Source organism: Aethalodelphis obliquidens, unplaced genomic scaffold (assembly GCF_003676395.1).
Source record: "Aethalodelphis obliquidens isolate GAN/ISIS:26980383/991018 unplaced genomic scaffold, ASM367639v1 scaffold8, whole genome shotgun sequence".
Taxonomy (NCBI): Eukaryota; Metazoa; Chordata; class Mammalia; order Artiodactyla; family Delphinidae; genus Aethalodelphis; species Aethalodelphis obliquidens.
Window position 1 is genome coordinate 58,761,682 of NW_020837952.1, and position 17,594 is coordinate 58,779,275.

The 17,594-nt window shown below is 53.6% G+C and overlaps 1 protein-coding gene across 14 annotated transcripts in view; it reads right to left on the bottom strand.

The window, feature by feature from the left end:
* Positions 1 to 2,711: 2,711 nt before the first annotated feature.
* The window catches only part of TTLL1 (TTL family tubulin polyglutamylase complex subunit L1), a 36,750-nt gene continuing 21,867 nt past the window's right edge, over positions 2,712 to 17,594 (bottom strand). For 13 of the 14 annotated variants that reach the window (XR_003433040.1, XR_003433041.1, XR_003433047.1 and 10 more), the window contains 6 exons: positions 17,108 to 17,216; positions 12,721 to 12,864; positions 9,277 to 9,363; positions 7,332 to 7,495; positions 3,882 to 4,177; positions 2,861 to 2,973 (listed from right to left, as the gene is read on the bottom strand). Coding sequence is in view for 1 of the 14 variants with exons in the window: in XM_027107884.1 (XP_026963685.1) it covers positions 2,844 to 2,973; positions 7,332 to 7,495; positions 9,277 to 9,363; positions 12,721 to 12,864; positions 17,108 to 17,216 (634 nt within the window). In the remaining 13 variants the exon portion in view is untranslated. Of the gene's footprint in view, positions 2,974 to 3,881; positions 4,178 to 7,331; positions 7,496 to 9,276; positions 9,364 to 12,720; positions 12,865 to 17,107; positions 17,217 to 17,594 lie in introns of all 14 variants that reach the window. The other variant, XM_027107884.1, reaches the window with a different exon arrangement.

The following is a 17,594-nucleotide window of genomic DNA, read 5'->3' on the forward strand; positions in this document are numbered from 1 at the left end:
ATGCTACAACCCTCAGACTTCGGGAACCACCCGCTCCTACCCCATCAAACGGAAAAAAGTAATGGGAGCTGATAAGAAAACAAAAATTGTCATCCTGGACGATTCCAAATGGGGACACCACTGCCAAGACCTGAGCCGAGTGACCCGACAATCTGTTCACAGCACAACTTCCCAAGGCCTCTTCACACATCGCATACTTCCTACTCCTGCATGTTCTAGAAATGTCCAGAGGAAACATCTGCCCCAGAACATGACATCACTAATGTCACAGTCAATATCTGGCAAAAATCTACTTAGCAGACACTCGCTCTCACCTAGTAACCTGGTCGCTGACAAACTAACTTCTTTCCTCCGTGATTGAACTGCCCTCTGAGCTCAGCCTGCGGTCACATTCCCAGCCAGGGACTTCACCCTTTCCCAGACACATCTGAGAGGCAAAAACAAAGCAACATAACGGAGAACCTGGGTTGTGAGAAGTGGTGGGTGGAAATGCCCTGTGCAGAAGCTGAGGGTGGAGGCCAGCCACGTGGATTTTGTCCCCTCCTGGGGAAGAAAACCCCGTCAGAGCTGGAACTAGAGCAAGGTGGGGCAGGCAGTGACACCTGTTATTTCTAAGGCAAATATAGGTCATCCCCTTCTTACACACTGGGAAGCAGAGGTCCAAAGAGCCGCTGTCAGCCTTGGGACAAACTAATAAATGGCAGAGCCAGGCCTCAAGCCCAGGTCTGAGTCAGAGGCTCGAAGCCACACCTGCCATCCACAGCGGGCCTAAATATTAAGGAACACATGAAACGCCTCGATCCAGGAGCTGGAGCTGTTTCAGGCTTAGCGTGAACACAGCAGACAGATCCCTCCAAGTTGCAATTTCTTTGGATTCTGGCTAAATGCCATTTGTATTACATTTCGTTCACTTTGTACTGTACCAGATCCATTTAAAAGGGCCTTTTCCCCTACATGGCCGTGAAGCATCATTAAATATATGTGAGCACGTGTATACACACGCGACATGTAAGCGCGACAGGTGTTCGCACATGGGTACAGGAAAGACCTCTATCTTCTATGTCCTTGGCGTAATTATGTTAACAACAAAACCCTATTCCTAACGTTGTAACCAAAAAGAGGTGGGGAGTTGAAAAAGAAACTCAGGACAGTGAATGAAGCATCCGTGAAAAATGTCACCTGTGACAGTAAAAGGTTCTTACTAAGAGGAACACCCCCATGGGTTATTCGGCCGCATCAGTCGCTCTACAGAGGGACACGGGCTGCCTCCCCATATTTTTCTGTAGGTCAGTGGCGACCAGGGTGGCTTGTGGGTAAACATGTCACATCAAGAGCTTATCCCGCCGCCCACGGCTGCGAACAGCGCTTACCTCTGCGTCTGTGGCAAACCCAGATGCTGATGTCATATGAGCCACATGCTGGGAATTGCCTGGGCTCATCGGACAGACAGACTCACCTACAAAACCCAGGTGAGTTGTCTGAGAGCATCAAGACAAAGGACTTTGTAACGATAAATGCTGAGGAATATTTCTAGTCGCCTGTTTTCCTCCAAATCGCAGTCAAGCTAAAAGGAATGAAAGCAGCTGTCAGATTAAATGTTTTGCTTTCTCACGGCGGCATGATTTTGTAAGATATTCAGGTTTGGGGTTTGTTTTTAATTTAGTGCCAAATTTTAAAAACGTGAATACCTTATAATAAACTAAATCACACGCTGAAGCTGTTACTCTCTGTGGAAGGAGCTCGTTTCATACATTTGTGAATCAGTTCTTACAGCCCTCATGAAATAGACTGTGATATTGTGATTTACAAGAAATATATATTTGGTCTCCAACCCCTTTCCTGGCACACAGCTCCTAAAACCCTTGTAATTTCCTTTCTAAGAGCTACAGGGACATCGTTGTTATATTCAGTTTTGTTCCCAGTTCCTGAAATTGCTACAGAGCATAAAGGTGAAATGGGTGTCTTTTGTTGTTCCTAACAAGTCCCTTTCAAGCAAGCCAGAGTTTGCGCTACTGACTGGGGGCTGGGGCTCCTGGGTGGCCTCGGATGTGAGCTGGCTGCCTGGGGAACCAACCACGTGATTGGAGGGGTGGGACTTTCAGCCCCACACCTCAGCCTCCAGGAAGGGAGAGGGGCCGGAGGTTGAGTCAGTCGCCAATGGCCAATGATTTAATCAATCATGTCTGTGTAACGAGGCCTCCATAAATATTCCCGGACTATGGAATCTGAAGAGCGTCCAGGGTGGTGTCCCCAGAGAGGACATGGAAGCTCCGTGCCCCTTCAGCCACACCTCGCCCTGTGCATCTCTCCCATCTGGCTTTTCCCGAGTTGCACCCTTTATGTAAACCAGTAACCTAGTAAGCAAACTGTCTTCCTGAATTCCGAGAGCCCCGCTAGCAAATTAATTGAACCCAAGGATAGGGTTGTGGGAACCTCCAACTTACAGCCAGTTGGTCAGAAGCACAGTTAACAACGTGGGCTTGCGGTCGGCGTCTGAAGTTGAGACGGTGGGGGCAGTCTTGTGAGACTGAGGCCTTACCTGTGGGATCTGACTCCAACTCCAGGCAGACAGCGTCAGAACTGAGTTACACGGCAGGACACCCAGCGCCGCAGCAGAACTGCTTGGTGTGGGAAAATCTCCATACATCTGTTGTCAGAGTGTCGTGTGAGCGTAAAGGAGAAACAGGGACTTTTCCCCAATAATGGGCTCCTTAACCTTCCAAAGAAATGCCTTTATTTATTTACAGGGTTTAGGAAAGGAAAAAAGCTCTAGAAAAAGGAAGTTTCCAAAATAGGTCTTCAGCAAGGGTGGGTGCAGGCTGGAGTTTTGCTCTCACTGGTGGTCACTTCCAGGTTGTGAGGACGGTCCTCCCGGAGTCTCTCGATCGGCCCCCTCTGGGCCCCAGCGACTGGCCCGGCCGACTCCTCAGCTCTCGGTCAGCCCCGTCGCCCTGTGCCAGCTCCTCGTCGTACCTAGAAACAGAGAAGCATCTCCAGGGCTCAGCGGCAGTGTCGCCATGGCTGCGGTGCGGCAAAGGCCTGTCACCCGGAGAAGCAGCCTGGCCCCGTCCCACACGCCTCCAGCCCACCAACCACTGCCCCAGGCCATGGAACACAAGTACAACTGCCTCAAACTGTTACTGTGGGCGGTCCCCACCCCTGCAGCTGACATTTTATACAGGCCACCAGACTGAACTTGGCAATGACCCCAAGGAAAGGAATGAGACCTCAGGGTAGCGAGGGAGAGAAGTGAGGTCTGGAAATACTTTACACGCAGCATCTCACTCAGCATCTGTGGGGCGAGGATGACTAACCCCGTTTCAGACAGGGCACAGGGTGTGGGTGGCCTCCCAGGAGGAGGCCAGGACAGGGAGAGGCGCTGCAGCTGGCTCACAGGCAAGGCCAGTGCCGCCTCCACCAGCTGTGACCCCCCACCCCTCCCCCCCACCAACGTTCCTGCGTCAGGCTGGCGCGGCGCTAAAGCACGGCCTGGACAGAAAGTACAGCCTGGACTCTTTTGCATCAGAAAGAACTGGCCTAGAACCTCAGCGTCCCTGACCGTTTTGGCATCTGGGTGATCCTTTCTTGCCGGGGTGGGGCCCCTCTTTTGGGGGTCCCATGAGGGTGGTGAAACCCGCAGGACCTGTTGTGGGCCCTGGCACCAGGCAGGCTCCAGCAAACAGGGTCTCCTACCCACCCCCGCCGTAGCTTCACATCACCCTCCTGACTCAGACCAGGAGGCATTATGATTCCCACTTCCTGTTTGAGGAACGTGGGGCTCAGAGGGGTTGACTCTGTGCTCAAGTCACACAGCTGGTACGCGGCAGAGGTAGGACTAAATAAAACCCAGGAGTCCGGATTCCTAATTCGGAACTTTTTACCCTGTAGCTCAGAGCGTGAAGTTCCTGCCACTGTTGAAGTGTGTGCGTAGGTATCACTGCTGACCACACCCTGACCGAGGAGCCTCTGTGACACGTGTGAAGACGTTCACATCAAACGTAGACGGTGCTAAGATGCTCAGTTATGTTGCGTTAGCTACATCTTGCTGACTTCTGGGAGAGCGTGTGCTTCCGTTATAAGCTCATTCCCAGAGCCAGAATCCGTGGGTTGAGTGTGGGTTAGAGGCTCTGAGGTTGAAGAACACATTTCTGCATTGGGCTTCTGGTGGCAAACGGGGCTGAAAGGGGAGGGGAGGGAAGAGGAAGGCCAGTCGCCGAGTGTTGTCTACGCGGCAGGTACAACGGGGTTTCCCTCTGCCGGACGTAGATGTCAGACCACAACACATGGGTCCCCCTCTCCTCCCCGTCTCCCTACAGAGAGACGAAGCTGGACAGAGGACTCCCCAGGGACACTGGCGGTTCTGCCTGTGGGGGGCTCTCCCGGAAGCCACCCTGGCCCCTCCCTTCCCCCAGGGACTCCCGTTCATATGTCATCACTCTATTGCCTGTGCGCGTCTGCAGTACCGACCAAAGGGCTGGAGTGCCCCCCCCCGCCGCTGTCTGCTTCACGGTCGTCCCCAGCATCTCACTCGTGGGGTGGTGTGCAATAAGAATCTGCTGAATAAACAGAGGGGAGACCCACAGGTGGGCTCCCAGTTTCACTGGGTATTTGTGCAGCTTAACAACAAAATGAACTGAAATGAGCGTTTGGCAAGCAGCTGGCAACCGGGACTCCCAGGGATGGTGTGCCCACGGACAGAGCGGGCGTGGAGCAGAGTCAGAGACCAGATGGCTCTTCTCAGGCCCCTCCTGTGCTGGTGGGCTGCTCTCCTGGCCTTCTGACAGGCAGAATCCACTCACTGTCAGGGTTCAGAGCATTTCTTTTTTGAAAAGCTGTAAAAGTAGAACGGGGCCCCGGAGGGAGCAGATGCAAGGTGCCAGGCCCTGTGGCCCCAAGGCCAGGACGGCGAGCTGGGGCAGCGGCAAGAGCGCCTGTTTCTGGGTGCCACACCAGGGGCGCCGGCACCCTGGCTGGGATGCTCTGAAGGGCACTTGGGAGCACGCAGCGGAATGCAGAGAGGCTGGCACGGCAGGAGGACAGGGCGGTGCCTGTGACGTCAGGGCCCACCCCACGTGGCCCCAGGGCTGTAAGCCCACCCAGGAGTCTGACAGGTCGTCTGAAGCACCGGGAGCAGGTCCCGAACGGAAGGATTCAGAACTGTCGGCCCCGCGCTGGGGAGAGGGTGGCGGAACGGATTGAGGGGGGCCCACCTGTTTGTCTCTCCAAGTAAAAGCACTGAGGCTTTGGACCACTGCGTCTTCAACTGGAAATGGAGCCTCTGCCCACTCCCTCAGGGAGGCAATGGGTTGATGGGGGCAGAGGGTCCCACAGGGCCCTCACAGCCCGCCTCCCCGCCACCCTCAGCTGGACCAAGGCGGACCCACCAGACCCTGGCCAGACTCCTTCCCCACACAGTCCCCCATCTGTCTCAGGACTGGGCCCACGAGGCCCTCCATCACAGTCTGACGTCCGTCACCCGCGTGTCACCCTGCACCGCCCACAGTGCTAACCCCCGAGGCTCTGGACAGGCCCCATCCTGGCCCCACCAGCAAACTCTCCCTCCCTCTGCGCACTGAGAGCTCTGTCCATCGTCAGCAATGGACACAGCACCCCCCATCCTCCACCTTATCCTGGAAGGTCCCCTTCACCTTCCTGCTCGGCAACCTGGCTTCCCCTGCAGCCCCTGGAGTGGGCCTGTTTTCCCTCCCACTCTGGAGGAGACCCTCCCACCACAAACCTCCTTCCCAGGTCAGCAGAATTCACCACCCTCACCCGGCCTTGTTGGTCACCTCTAATCCTCCGTGTCACTGCCCCTAATTCCTTAAGATTCAGGCTCTCGGCTCACTGTTGCTGGTGACCGCAGTGACCAAACAGATGGGACCCCGACTCCCTGACCTACTGCCCTCTCCGATGACCTTGTCCTCCACCCCAGCTCAGCCCCGTTCCCAGGGCACCCGACCTTGCCATGTTTGGTGACCGCAGCCGCTGCAAAACCTCGGCCTCCAGCCTCACTCTGACCTCTGCCCCTTCTCTTCCCAGTTCACTGTCCTACAGCCCTGACCCCATGATCCCTACCCACCCCCGCACTGTCCTCATCTGCTCACACCCTCATGCTTCCTTGCCCTTCTCCCGCACCTGGCGAGCACCCCACCCCGGGCACTTCCACCCTCTGCCTACTCTCTACCTCACCTGCGCAGCAGAAGCGCTGGAGGACACAACCGACCGGCCAACTGGTCGCCCTTTCGGTTCCCGACCACCCTTCCCACGCTGCACACTTATGTCCACATGGCAGCAGCGCTACCAGCCAAGAGCCTGGGATCTGTGCGCTGTGTAAAGCTCACTCACCACTTCTCCATTTTTTAAAAATGTTAAGTTAAACGCACATGTTTACTTTTACAGGATCATGTAATGTGATCCTAACATATTCAGTCCTACGGGTTGGGTGCTGTTCCCCTCTCTTCCTGGCTCCCCTTCCCCGGCCCACACCCCTGCAGCAGTGGTGTCCATGCTGACACCCTAATGCATGTCCCTCCACGCCTCCTGGCCCGTCCACTCTCAGAGCAGCCACCACACGTGGAAATGCCCATCACACCGAGGGAGGAGGCACGGGACCACTGCCCGTTTCACATGGATCACATCAGGCACCCTTTCCTGCACCTTGCTTTCCTCCCGGGCCCCCGGCACAGCCCCAGGTCAGTCCTCTTAACGTCCACTCACTCTTCTATGGTGAGAACGAATTGGACTTGCTCGACCACTGCCCTCCTGATGGGTTTTCACTTTCCCCCGCTTTATCTCACTACCAACGTGCCACGTAACCCCTCTGAGCCTTTGCTTCCACACGTGTAAGATGGAGCCATTGACAACCTCACCTCACAAAGTTGCTGGAGAAATGAAATGTGACAACACGTGTGTCAAGCCCTCAAATGCTACACTTCTTTTCCTCTCACCACCATAAGACAGATCGCATTATCCTCATTTAAGAAGACGTACACACGGAGACTCAAAGAGCTCGATTAGTTCTTCGGTGTCCCACAGCTCTCGGGGTGGGCCAGGGCGTGGCCAGCCTCTGCTCCACGGCCGGTGACCAGCTCCTGCTGCCCCAGCAGCAAACGTGGCAAATGCTTCATTAATGTTTCTCAGGCACAAGACTAGACCGAGGCCTGGTTCAGCACGAAAACGCTTGTCTGCTACAAGATCTATCCCATAACACCAAAAAACAAAATACTCTACCCGACAAGGTGAGTCCACATATACCTAGAAAATCCCAGGTGGGCCCTGGTACCCCCCAATCTGACACACACGAGGCCAGCTGCACAGACACACAAACTTACAGAATTTCATAATTGCCAAGGACTTCCTTTGGGGGTGACTTGTTCCATTTACAGTCTGGAATTTCGCCGTTAGGGACGGCGATGTTGAGGGTGTCATTAATCAGGTTATACTTAAGGATTCGGTCGTTGGCCGTGCTGGAGGTGAGGGATGGGGACGCGTTCACCTACGAGAGGAAAGAGAACACATCCTTTGGCTGGACCACTTACTCGCCTGGAGCAGGGCCGCGCGCCGCAGATAAGGTTGTGATTCACACTGTTCATACCTAACACCTTCAGGAGCATTTCGTGCTCTATTTCATTAGCTGTTAGGTGAAATACAAACGGTATTTAAGGACAGGATTAGGAACAGAAGCTACAGATCCGTCACCACGCAAACAAAAGTCATAGGTCAACGTCCATCACAAACGTAATTTCAGCGTCTACCTGTGTGATGAGCTCTGTCCTCAGCACCAAAAGCTGCCCAGAGCTTTGCTGGAATCAGTGACCCAATGACCCTGACCAGGCAGCATCGTGGGTCGAGTGAAAGGAAAAGGACCCCTTCTGCTGAGAGAGTAAGTACTAGCTCACCAACAAAGCAACATTCTGACCAGGTGAGGAGCCCGTCCAGGCCTCTGAGGAGGTCAGCCAAGTCACAAAATCCATGTGTTAAAACGTGGCCATTTACTCCGCCGAGAGTCCCACGGGCCCTCAGTCAGTACCTATTTTCCCTTATTTTAGGCACAGTTGTAATGACTTTGGTGGGCTGTTTTCTCAGGCCGTGAGAGAGAAGAGACAGCAAATGGGCAAGTTGTTCAGGCTTCCTCGCCCAGTAGTCAGACTGTGTCTTTGTGCCGCCAGCAGGGTGGACCTCGGTTGCCCCTGAAATTACCACTGTGGTTGATCGTATAATACTGTAATTCTTATTACAAATATGCTACAGTTAAGACCCGTTATTATTTTAGAAGTAATGTTCACAATTAAGATCCTAGTTCATCAAGGAAAACTTGAGTTCCATTCAAGTTATTTACTCTGTTTAAGATGGAGGGGAAAAAAGCATAAATATGTTATATCTAAGGACTGACCTACCTGTCTATCTATACGCACATTTATCCACACACACACACACACACAGCTCGCCCTCCCGTAACCTGTTCTCCTGGCAGCTCCCTGCAGGGCCCCCACTGACTTCCCTACAGGGGACCACTCACTTGTTCTTGTGACTCAGCTTCGCCTGCAAACAGGACTGAGCTAAAGGGCCTGAGCCGTCCCGTCCACATGGGTGTGGTGAGAGGACACGGCACTCAGGGGCACTAGCGGGGAGATGAGTCACCAGAGTGGAAGCCTGCCCCCTTTCTGCCCGTCCAGCCCTGCGCCCCTCAGAGGCCTGAGCCCCTCTTCCTGGCAGCAGAGCAAAGCAGGACCACCAGGCAAGGTGGGCTCCGTGTCAGGGCCTCAGACGGGTGTGCCAGCGCCCGCTGCCACTGTCATCAGGAAAAGGGTGTATGAACCTTGCCCTTTCTAGAACAGCCATGACTACATCCTGTCTACGCCTTGAAACGGGCATATGAGTCCACTTCCAAACTACGCCTTCCTCCCAAGAGGATAGCGTTCCTTATTTCCAGACAGAACACTACGACCTCCCAAGGGCTTCCGGGTCTGTGAGCTCCTTTCCTGAATGGGAACAGTGTCCGACAGGGCCAGGCCCCAGGACCTGGGCTCACCCGGAAGCACCCATTCGGAAGGGGGAGGATGGCTCGGGCTCTGTGGGCTGGGCTCGCCGGAGGTGACAGACCGGGAGTGTGTATTCCCCAACCATCAGCAAACCGTCAGACCTGGACATCTGCCCCCCCATCCTACCGCGCCCACCATGGCCTGGGAAACATCTGGCTGGGGCCGCGGAGCCTGAGGCAGAGGCACCGGGAGGGTGTGGGGCGACCAGGCACGCGGGCATGCAGCGCGTGGGTACCTCGATCAGCCAGGGCTTCAGCTTGTCGTCGATGATGATGTCATAGCCGTAGCACTCAAAGCAGTGTTTGTCGTTGTTCATCACCGGCTGCAGGGAGAGGACCGGCGGGTTACAGAGCCAGAACTGGGGGGCCCAGCCGAGACCCACATCATGGAGATGCGGGATGTTAAAGCGGCAGGACCCTACTCACGGTGGTGATGCCAGCCGCTCACTCCTGTGACCAGCGGCTCCCCATCTCCGCCCTCTCCCCTCCCCGCTTCCTCTCCGTGTTCCTCCCGCAAGGTCAGGGATGGAAAGGGGGTTCGTGAAGCAATCATCGTCTTCACGCCTCATTCATCAGAGGCCTGACGACCAGCAATGAAAGTCTCCGTCGGCACAAGACTTTCCTCAGAGTGGACAGAAGTCCAGCTCCAAGCCCAGGCACCCAAAGTTCAGGCCTGTGCGTCTTACACACACACACACACACACACACACACACACACACACACACACACACACACACACACACACCCAGAGCCCACCAGGCTGTCAGTCCCTTCACAGACCCCTCGAGATGCAGCGTACGAACCTCTGTTCTCTGTGACAAAAGTCAAAAGTCAAATCCATTTACTTAAAATTTTTCGATTGGGCTTCCCTGGTGGCGCAGTGGTTGGGGGTCCGCCTGCCGGTGCAGGGGGCGCGGGTTCGTGCCCCGGTCCGGGGGGATCCCACGTGCCACGGGGCGGCTGGGCCCGTGGGCCATGGCCGCTGGGCCTGCGCGTCCGGAGCCTGTGCTCTGCAGCGGGAGAGGCCACGGCAGTGAGAGGTCCACGTGCCGAAAAAAAAAAAAAAAAAAAAAAATTTTGGATTTTCTTAGGTTTTTTTTCTTTAATTAATTTATTTATTTTAGGGTCTTCGTTGCAGTGCACGGGCTTCTCACTGCGGTGGCTTCTCTTGCGGCGGAGCGTGGGCTCTAGGCGCACAGGCTTCAGTAGTTGCAGCACGTGGGCTCAGTAGTTGTGGCGCACGGGCTTAGTTGCTCCGTGGCATGTGGGATCTTCCTGGACCAGGGCTCGAACCCGTGTCCCCTGCATTGGCAGGCGGATTCTTAACCACTGTGCCACCAGGGAAGTCCCTTCTTCTCAGTTTTTAATTCCATTTCAAAAATTGTTCTCCAAGTGCATAAAAAAGCCACCAGCGGCTTGTTTACAACACAGATTTCCAGGCTGCCCAAGCTTCCTGGATTAAACCCTCCAGGAGAGGCCCAGTCAGCAGCAGTGCTACGTGCTCCCCGGGGACTCTCATGCACCCCACAGCGAGGGGAGCACACAGACGCGACTGTGAGGATGGTGAGGCCTATTCATACGTTAGTGGATGCCTGGACTCTCCCTGAAACACTGGATTTAGAACAGGAAACATCTAAGGGGGAGAGAGCCCAGTGCAGCCCCACTCACTGGAGGAAAACCAGGCTGGGGGGCTGTTTCATCTCGTGGAAATTTAGCGGAATTGTTGCATTTCCACTGAAAGCCTGGTGTCCTAACCCGGCCAGCACACACACCACTGTCCCCAAAAGCCTCTGCAGCACAGAGGGAACAGAGGACAGTCACTAACCCTCTGTCATCCCCCAGCCCCGCTGTCTCTGGCCCTCTGAGCATTCTGCTCCCGAGCTCTGCCTCTCGGCTTCTCCGTGGGCCCCCCACATGGTCCACACCCTGCACCAGGCCCTCCCCACGAGTTACCGCAGCCTCCTGTTTCCCTGCCTGCCTCTCCCCTAGATTCCCTGAAGGCAACAACCTGGTAAAAACAAGGTGACCAAATATTTGCTAAATTAATAAAAACTGAAAAAATAAATCCCTGCTCCCCAAAGCCTCAGAGCCTTAGAAATCCAACAGCTTCTCAGCTCAGGAGGCTGAGGCCCAGGAGAAGATGCTCAGAGGCGCCTGGCGGATCCAGCCTCGAGACAGGCTGTGTAGCCGGGGCCAGGACACAGGCCTGTGTGAGAACTCTTTCTCAGAGTTCTGCCCATCAGGCCAGGACGGGAGCGGACGCACTGGTTTAATCAGGCACTGAGGCTCCCACATCGCCTGTGTTACAGCCGCTGCCATTTACCTTCCCAGCCCGTATGTTAGCCTCCGCGGAGCGCGTTCACACAACCAGCCTGAGACACCAGGGTCGTGATCCCAACTTCACAGAGGACACCCCCGAGGCCCACGGAGGGCAGGCACTTGTGCCACGTCGCCAGGAGGCACATGGTGGCTTCGGCTTGAAACCTGAGCCCAGGCCTCCCCACACATCCGCACCGTGACCCCTGAGACACCTCTCTCCAACCGCTAACTAGACTAACTAGACCCTGGGCTCTTCCCCGCCGAGTCCTCCCTGGGGGCCCGAGATGCAGACTGAAGGCACAGGCAGGGCTCATCAGCGCTTGGTGACACAGGAAGAGCTCGATTCAAGGCACAGCAAAGCCAAGGTGTCCACTGAAGGGTCACCTTTCCTGTCCATAATTTTCTTTACACAGTTGTTTCAACAAAGCTTTTCACGTACAGGGGAATTAGTGTAAGTTGGCATTTTCAAAGATAAAAATGGGAGAGCAAATTCCCCAGCGGTCCAGTGGTTAGGAACTACCGTGGCCCAGGTTCAATCCCTGGTCGGGGAAGTAAGATCCCGCCAAGCCGCACAGCACGGCCAAAGGGGGAAAAGAAAAAGTGGGGAGAGAGGGCCTTAATCTTCCACTGAGAAGGTTTCACATAAATCTTTTCACACACGTCCACCTCGCTGCCAAACCCACATCACACTTTCTCCAGAACAGCAATCTCCCCGCGTTTCCGACTCCAGCAAGCGCAGCTCTTTTCACAGCCCCTCAACGCCGGTGTGTGGGCACTACTGCAGTCTGCCCACCGCTACCTGCACCAGAAATAGCGGCCTGCATGCTGGTGCTCCAGGGTTTATCCTTTGCTTTCCCTTTGAAAATAGATGCACACCTGCTTTAGAACGGTGAAACGAAACACAAAACCTTCAAACCAGACAACAGATATGAGACCTGAGTAAAAAAAAAGGGAGGCTCTCTCCAGTCCTAAATGTCTATGAAATAGCAAAGCAGGAAGCCTAAAAATCGGGAGGCTGCTGAAAAGTCCATCTCCAAAGCATCAGCTTATGACAAAACACTCATTCTCGACTCAGTGGGCACAGAAGAGCCGACGATGACGTCACGAGGTCCCTGCCCTTCTGTAGCGGTTCCAGGGCCATGGCTGCAGCAACGCCAGCCAGGAGCCAGCCCCTCTCCCTTCCCGAGACCACCCTGGCCTCTGGCAGACGTGTAGGAGGTGAGACCATAAGAACAGCTATTTTTAACCAAAGAGCCACCTGCACCCCCAAATCCCAAACTCTTGCTAGGCCTGCGTGGTCTCCTTCGCTCTCTCTGCTCCCGGGGCGCCCCGCCCTGCCCCCAACACCCCTGGGACTCACCGCCACAGCCTTCAGGGACTGCACAATGATCCAGTGGATCTCGTCGAACAGCCTGCTGGTCACCTCCTTGCCTCGGGTGCTCTCCAGGTAGAGTCGCAGGTTGTGCACCGTCCACTTGCCCCCGTGGATGTGGTTGTAATCCTCCTGGCCACAGAAAAGGGGGTGGGGCCCCAGGCAATGCCCCCGGAGGAGCCCAGCGCTTGCTCTCACCCTTGAGCATTTCCTGGTGCCCCTTGGTGTGCGGGGGAGGGGGGCGGGCGAGCACCCGGGAACAAAGCGGATGGGCCCTGCCCCTTGGGGATCTGGGCCTCCTACACATGCGATTTTTTAAAATACAGTTGTCCCTCGGTATCCACAGGGGAGTGGTTCCAGGACCCCCCTTGGATGCCAAAATCCTTGGACGCCTAAGTCCCTTATATAAAATGACATTGTATTTGCCTGTAACCTACACACATCCTCCCCATCTCCTGTGTACTTTAAATCATCTCTAGATTCCTTATAATAGCTAATGTGATGTAAATGCTATGTAAATTGTAAACACAACATAAATGCTACAAAAATAGTTGCCACTGAGCAGCAAATTCAAGTTTTGCTGTTTTGGAAATTTCTGGAATTTTTCTTTTTTCTGAATTCTCTTTGTTTGGTTGCTTCGCGCAGCTGGCAGGATCTTACTTCCCCAACCAGGGATGGAACCCACGCCCCCTGCGGAGGAAGCGCAGAGTCTTAACCACTGGACTGCCAGGGAAGTCCCTTTTCGAATATTTTCAACCCACGGCTGCTTGAACCCACAGATGTGGAGCCCTGGGATACGGAGGGCCAACTACAATCAACTCTGCAGTATTCTCATAATCAATGCTTTATCCCTCACAGTGTGTGCTGTGGAGGGAGTGCCACCCAGACACCCCTTCAAGATCAAGGCGCTCCTCCTTGCAGCAGAGACCCTTTCAGGGAGCTGCCCTTGGTTAAGAGGACCTGCCTAGTCCAACCCCTCCTCGGGCAGCCCACAGCCAGTGAGGGGTTGGTGCCTGGGTGTTGGCCCCTGTCTCCGTCTGGGACAACTCTTCCGGGGCACCCAGCTGCAGAGCGCGCTGAGGTTGGCTGGGGCCCCTGCTGCAGCTGTGTCCCCACTTGACCCCCCTCTGCCCGATCCGGCTCCCCCCAACTCCTGGCGTTGCCCATGACATCGTGCCCCAGTAAACCTCCTGCACGCTCATCTCTGCCTCTGTTTCCTGGAGAAGCCAACCTGGGACACACCGTGCCCCGGGCACGATGGTTTAAGAGACCCACACGTGAACCTCCCTCACAGCGTCCCAGCTGTCTGAGAGACTCGGGCTCAGAGAGGCCCCGTTACTTGCCCAAGCTTTCATCCTGGCTGTGACAGAGCTGGGACCTTAGCCCAGGGTTTCCAATGCCAGTTCAGTGCTCTTTCTACTTCTCTGACTCTGAACATTAATTCTCCACACACTGCCCCTTTGGAGGCAAAAAGCTAGAAAATACTGAAGTGTATTAGAAAGTTATGAGACGGAGATTTCATTTTCTAAGTAGAAAGTTGGTAACTGTGAACTAAAACAAAATCAGCCTAACAAGGAACAAACTCAAAGCAGACTCTGTTTACACATAAAAGCCAAGAATTATCCATATCTTTAAAAGCATCTTTTCAAGGTCAGAGACAAATTCCTTTTACATGTCAGTTCTTACTAAAATGCCTCAAAAGATGAGGTGCCCAAGCTTGTTCACCTCAAACAGGCTCTCAAATATATTATTTGGTGTTTGTACCCCTAAAAAAAAAGGACTGTAGCCCTAAAATAAATTATAGGAAAAACTAGGCTAACTGTCCAGCAATACCTTTTATTTTCCTATATACAGATTCTTTTTACTATCAAGAAAAATTTGTTTACTTAAAAAAAAAGTTCCAGAGGCATAAAGTGTACACTTTATGCAAAACACTGTCTTACACGTGCATAAATATAAAAAGTATAGATACAGGGCTTCCCTGGTGGTGCAGTGGTTGAGAGTCCGCCTGCCGATGCAGGGGACACAGGTTCGTGCCGCGGAGCGGCTGGGCCCGTGAGCCATGGCCGCTGAGCCTGCGCGTCCGAAGCCTGTGCTCCGCAACGGGAGAGGCCACAGCAGTGAGAGGCCCGCGCGTACCCGCAAAAAAAACAAACAAACAAACAAGTATAGATACAAAGTAATGATACAAAAAGCGCCTGCTTTTTGGCAGTAGGAAAGTTATTTTATCAGAGTTATCTCAGAACATTTTTCTCCTATCAACGTGCAAACACTGCGCATTTCAGGACCCACCCTGCACCCTGGGAAACCCGCCAGCAGTCGTGGTTAAGCCAGCCTCCTGGCAGGCCCCAAACCCCACTCCCGCACTCTTGAGGCAGCACTGAGGTCTCCTGACCTTTCCTGACACTCAGTCCTTCGCAATCTGCCCCTCTGGCTGGACTCTGAGCTTCCTGAGGGCAGGGATGTGTCTCATCATCCTGCCCGAGAGTGCAGGGTGGTTTTCCGCCCCCAGGGGCCCTCAGTGGACAAGCAGATCCACTGGTCCACAGCATTTCTGTGTTCAAAATAACATCTATTCTCTATGCAATGCTAAATTAGAGCCATGTGAAGCTTTCATTCAAGGGTGAAACGGACATTTCTCGGAGGAACCTGTTTCTTACATTAAAAAGCGAAGCATTTAGAAATAGGAAGAATGTGGAGAGCACTGCTGCTTCCGGTGCACGCAGAGATGCCAGGCTGAAGACAGCCTCAGCTCTCTCCTTCTGTCTTTTTAAAATGGTTTCTCTTCCTTAGTGATGGAAATAGTGACCTCGTGTTTGATGTCCTGAGAAGGCTCATCAAATGGGACCCTCCCAATTTCAGTCTGGCCCCCCCAGGGTGAGGCGGCTTAACAGGCCAGCACATCATGCCCTGTCCTCAGGACACCAAGGGGACTCAAGGTCGGTCACTGTCATTTCCCACCCCTGCCCAGACTTCACACAATGTGCTACTTGGTTATGAAGGGTGTGGCGTCCCCAAATGGCTGACAAGTTCTGTGCTGTGTCACCTGAAAGACCGTTTCCCCAAATTCTTACGAGTAAGGTGTTGGCTGAGTCACCCCTTCCCCTCTAACTGTGAACGCTGTAACGGCAACGCTTTCTCACTTTGCTCGCAGGAAAACCCGAGGGGCAGGTGGACTGGGGTCAGCCCCACAGGGCAGCCAGTTGCCACGACCAGGAAGGTAAAAAACAGGGCTCCTGTTTGAGAGGGAGGCTGGGTGACTTCCCCAAGTCACCCAGAGGTTAAGTGATGGGCACGGGATTGGGCCCAAGCTGGTCTGACCAAACCTTTCAGTAGTTTACTCAGAAAAGCTTGTTTTCTATCAATATTTACCCTCTTTCTATTCAAATGATAAAAAGACTAGGGTATTCAGGCTTCCATTCAAGCAAGACCCAAATAGAAGAGTCTTTCCTCTAGAAATGAGACCTTCAGGCCTTGTTCGCCAGGACTGGATTATAGCCCCAAAGCCTGCACAGAACCTACCACGTCCTGTGTCCTGGCCTCCGCTGGCCTCTACAGGGCCCTCTCACTCTACCCGCCTCACTTGGGGGCTCCAGCTGCCCCAACTCCTTTCAGCTCCTGCGATGCTCCTTCCTGCCACGGGGCCTTGGCATGTGCTGTGCCCTCTGCTAGAATGCTCTTTCCACTCCTCCACCCAGGGAACCCCCGCTCAGACTTCAGTTCTCTGCTCAAGGCCACTTGTGCGTGGCGGCCTCCGACCACCTGGACTACAGGCCCCTTCATTCCAAGCTCCTCCAGGCCTGCATCTCTACCTGCAGAACGTGCATCTCAGTTGCAGTGTGATTATTTGATGACTGCCTTCCCCCCACAGGCTCTAGGCTCCGTGAGAGTAGGGGTGAAGGAAGTTTTTGCCCATAATTGTAGCCCTCATCATGGGACCAACCCAGACAGGTGCTCAGTACCTGGTCTTTAACTGAATGACCAAGCACAGGTTCTCTCATATAATCCTCCCACAAGCCCCACAAGGTAATAATATTATCTCCTTTTACAACTCGAGAGACCCAGGCTCCAAGAGTCAATGTGTCCCACTTGAATGTGGGACTCTCTCCAAATGCCCCACCCCCCGTGGGACAAGCACACTGGATATTTGGGGTTCCCCCTCCCAATCAGTGCCAGAGCATCTTAAATACAACTCTTATACCAACCCACCCTCTCCTGCAAATAGAAAAATGAAGAAACCCACAAAATCTTCATCAGTGCCAGGGCATCTTAAATTCAACTCCTGTGCCCACCCAACCCCTCCTGCAAATAGAAAAACAAAGAAACCCACAAAATCAGTCCATTTCCTTAAGCTCAAGGGAAAAGAAACACTTACCCCGTGTTTCTGAATGGCAACGTTGGTGAGATGAACAAACATGTTGTCCAGCTCACTGGTACTCGGGGTGTATTTTACTGTGCAAAAGCGGCAAAATCCAAGTTTATACCTAAGTGGGAATCCAGATGAATTCAATACTCTGAGGACAAGCGTAAACAAAATATAACACTTTTTTTTCTCTTAAAAGAGCTGCTTTTTGTTTTAAACTTTTTAAACAGCTGCTTTGTTATTTTTTACGGTTCTTTTTACATAATAGCTTTATTAAGATATAATTTACGTGCCATATAACTCATCCGCATGAAGTGTCCAACTCAACGGTGTTTGGTATATTCAGAGTCGTGCAACCATCACCACAATCAATGTTACATCTGCATCACCCCAGAAAGAAACTCTGCGACCGTCAGTAGGCAATTCCCAACCCTGGTGTTGGGCAAACCCGAATCTACTTTCTGTTTCTACAGTTTTGCCTCTTCTGGGTGCGTCATAT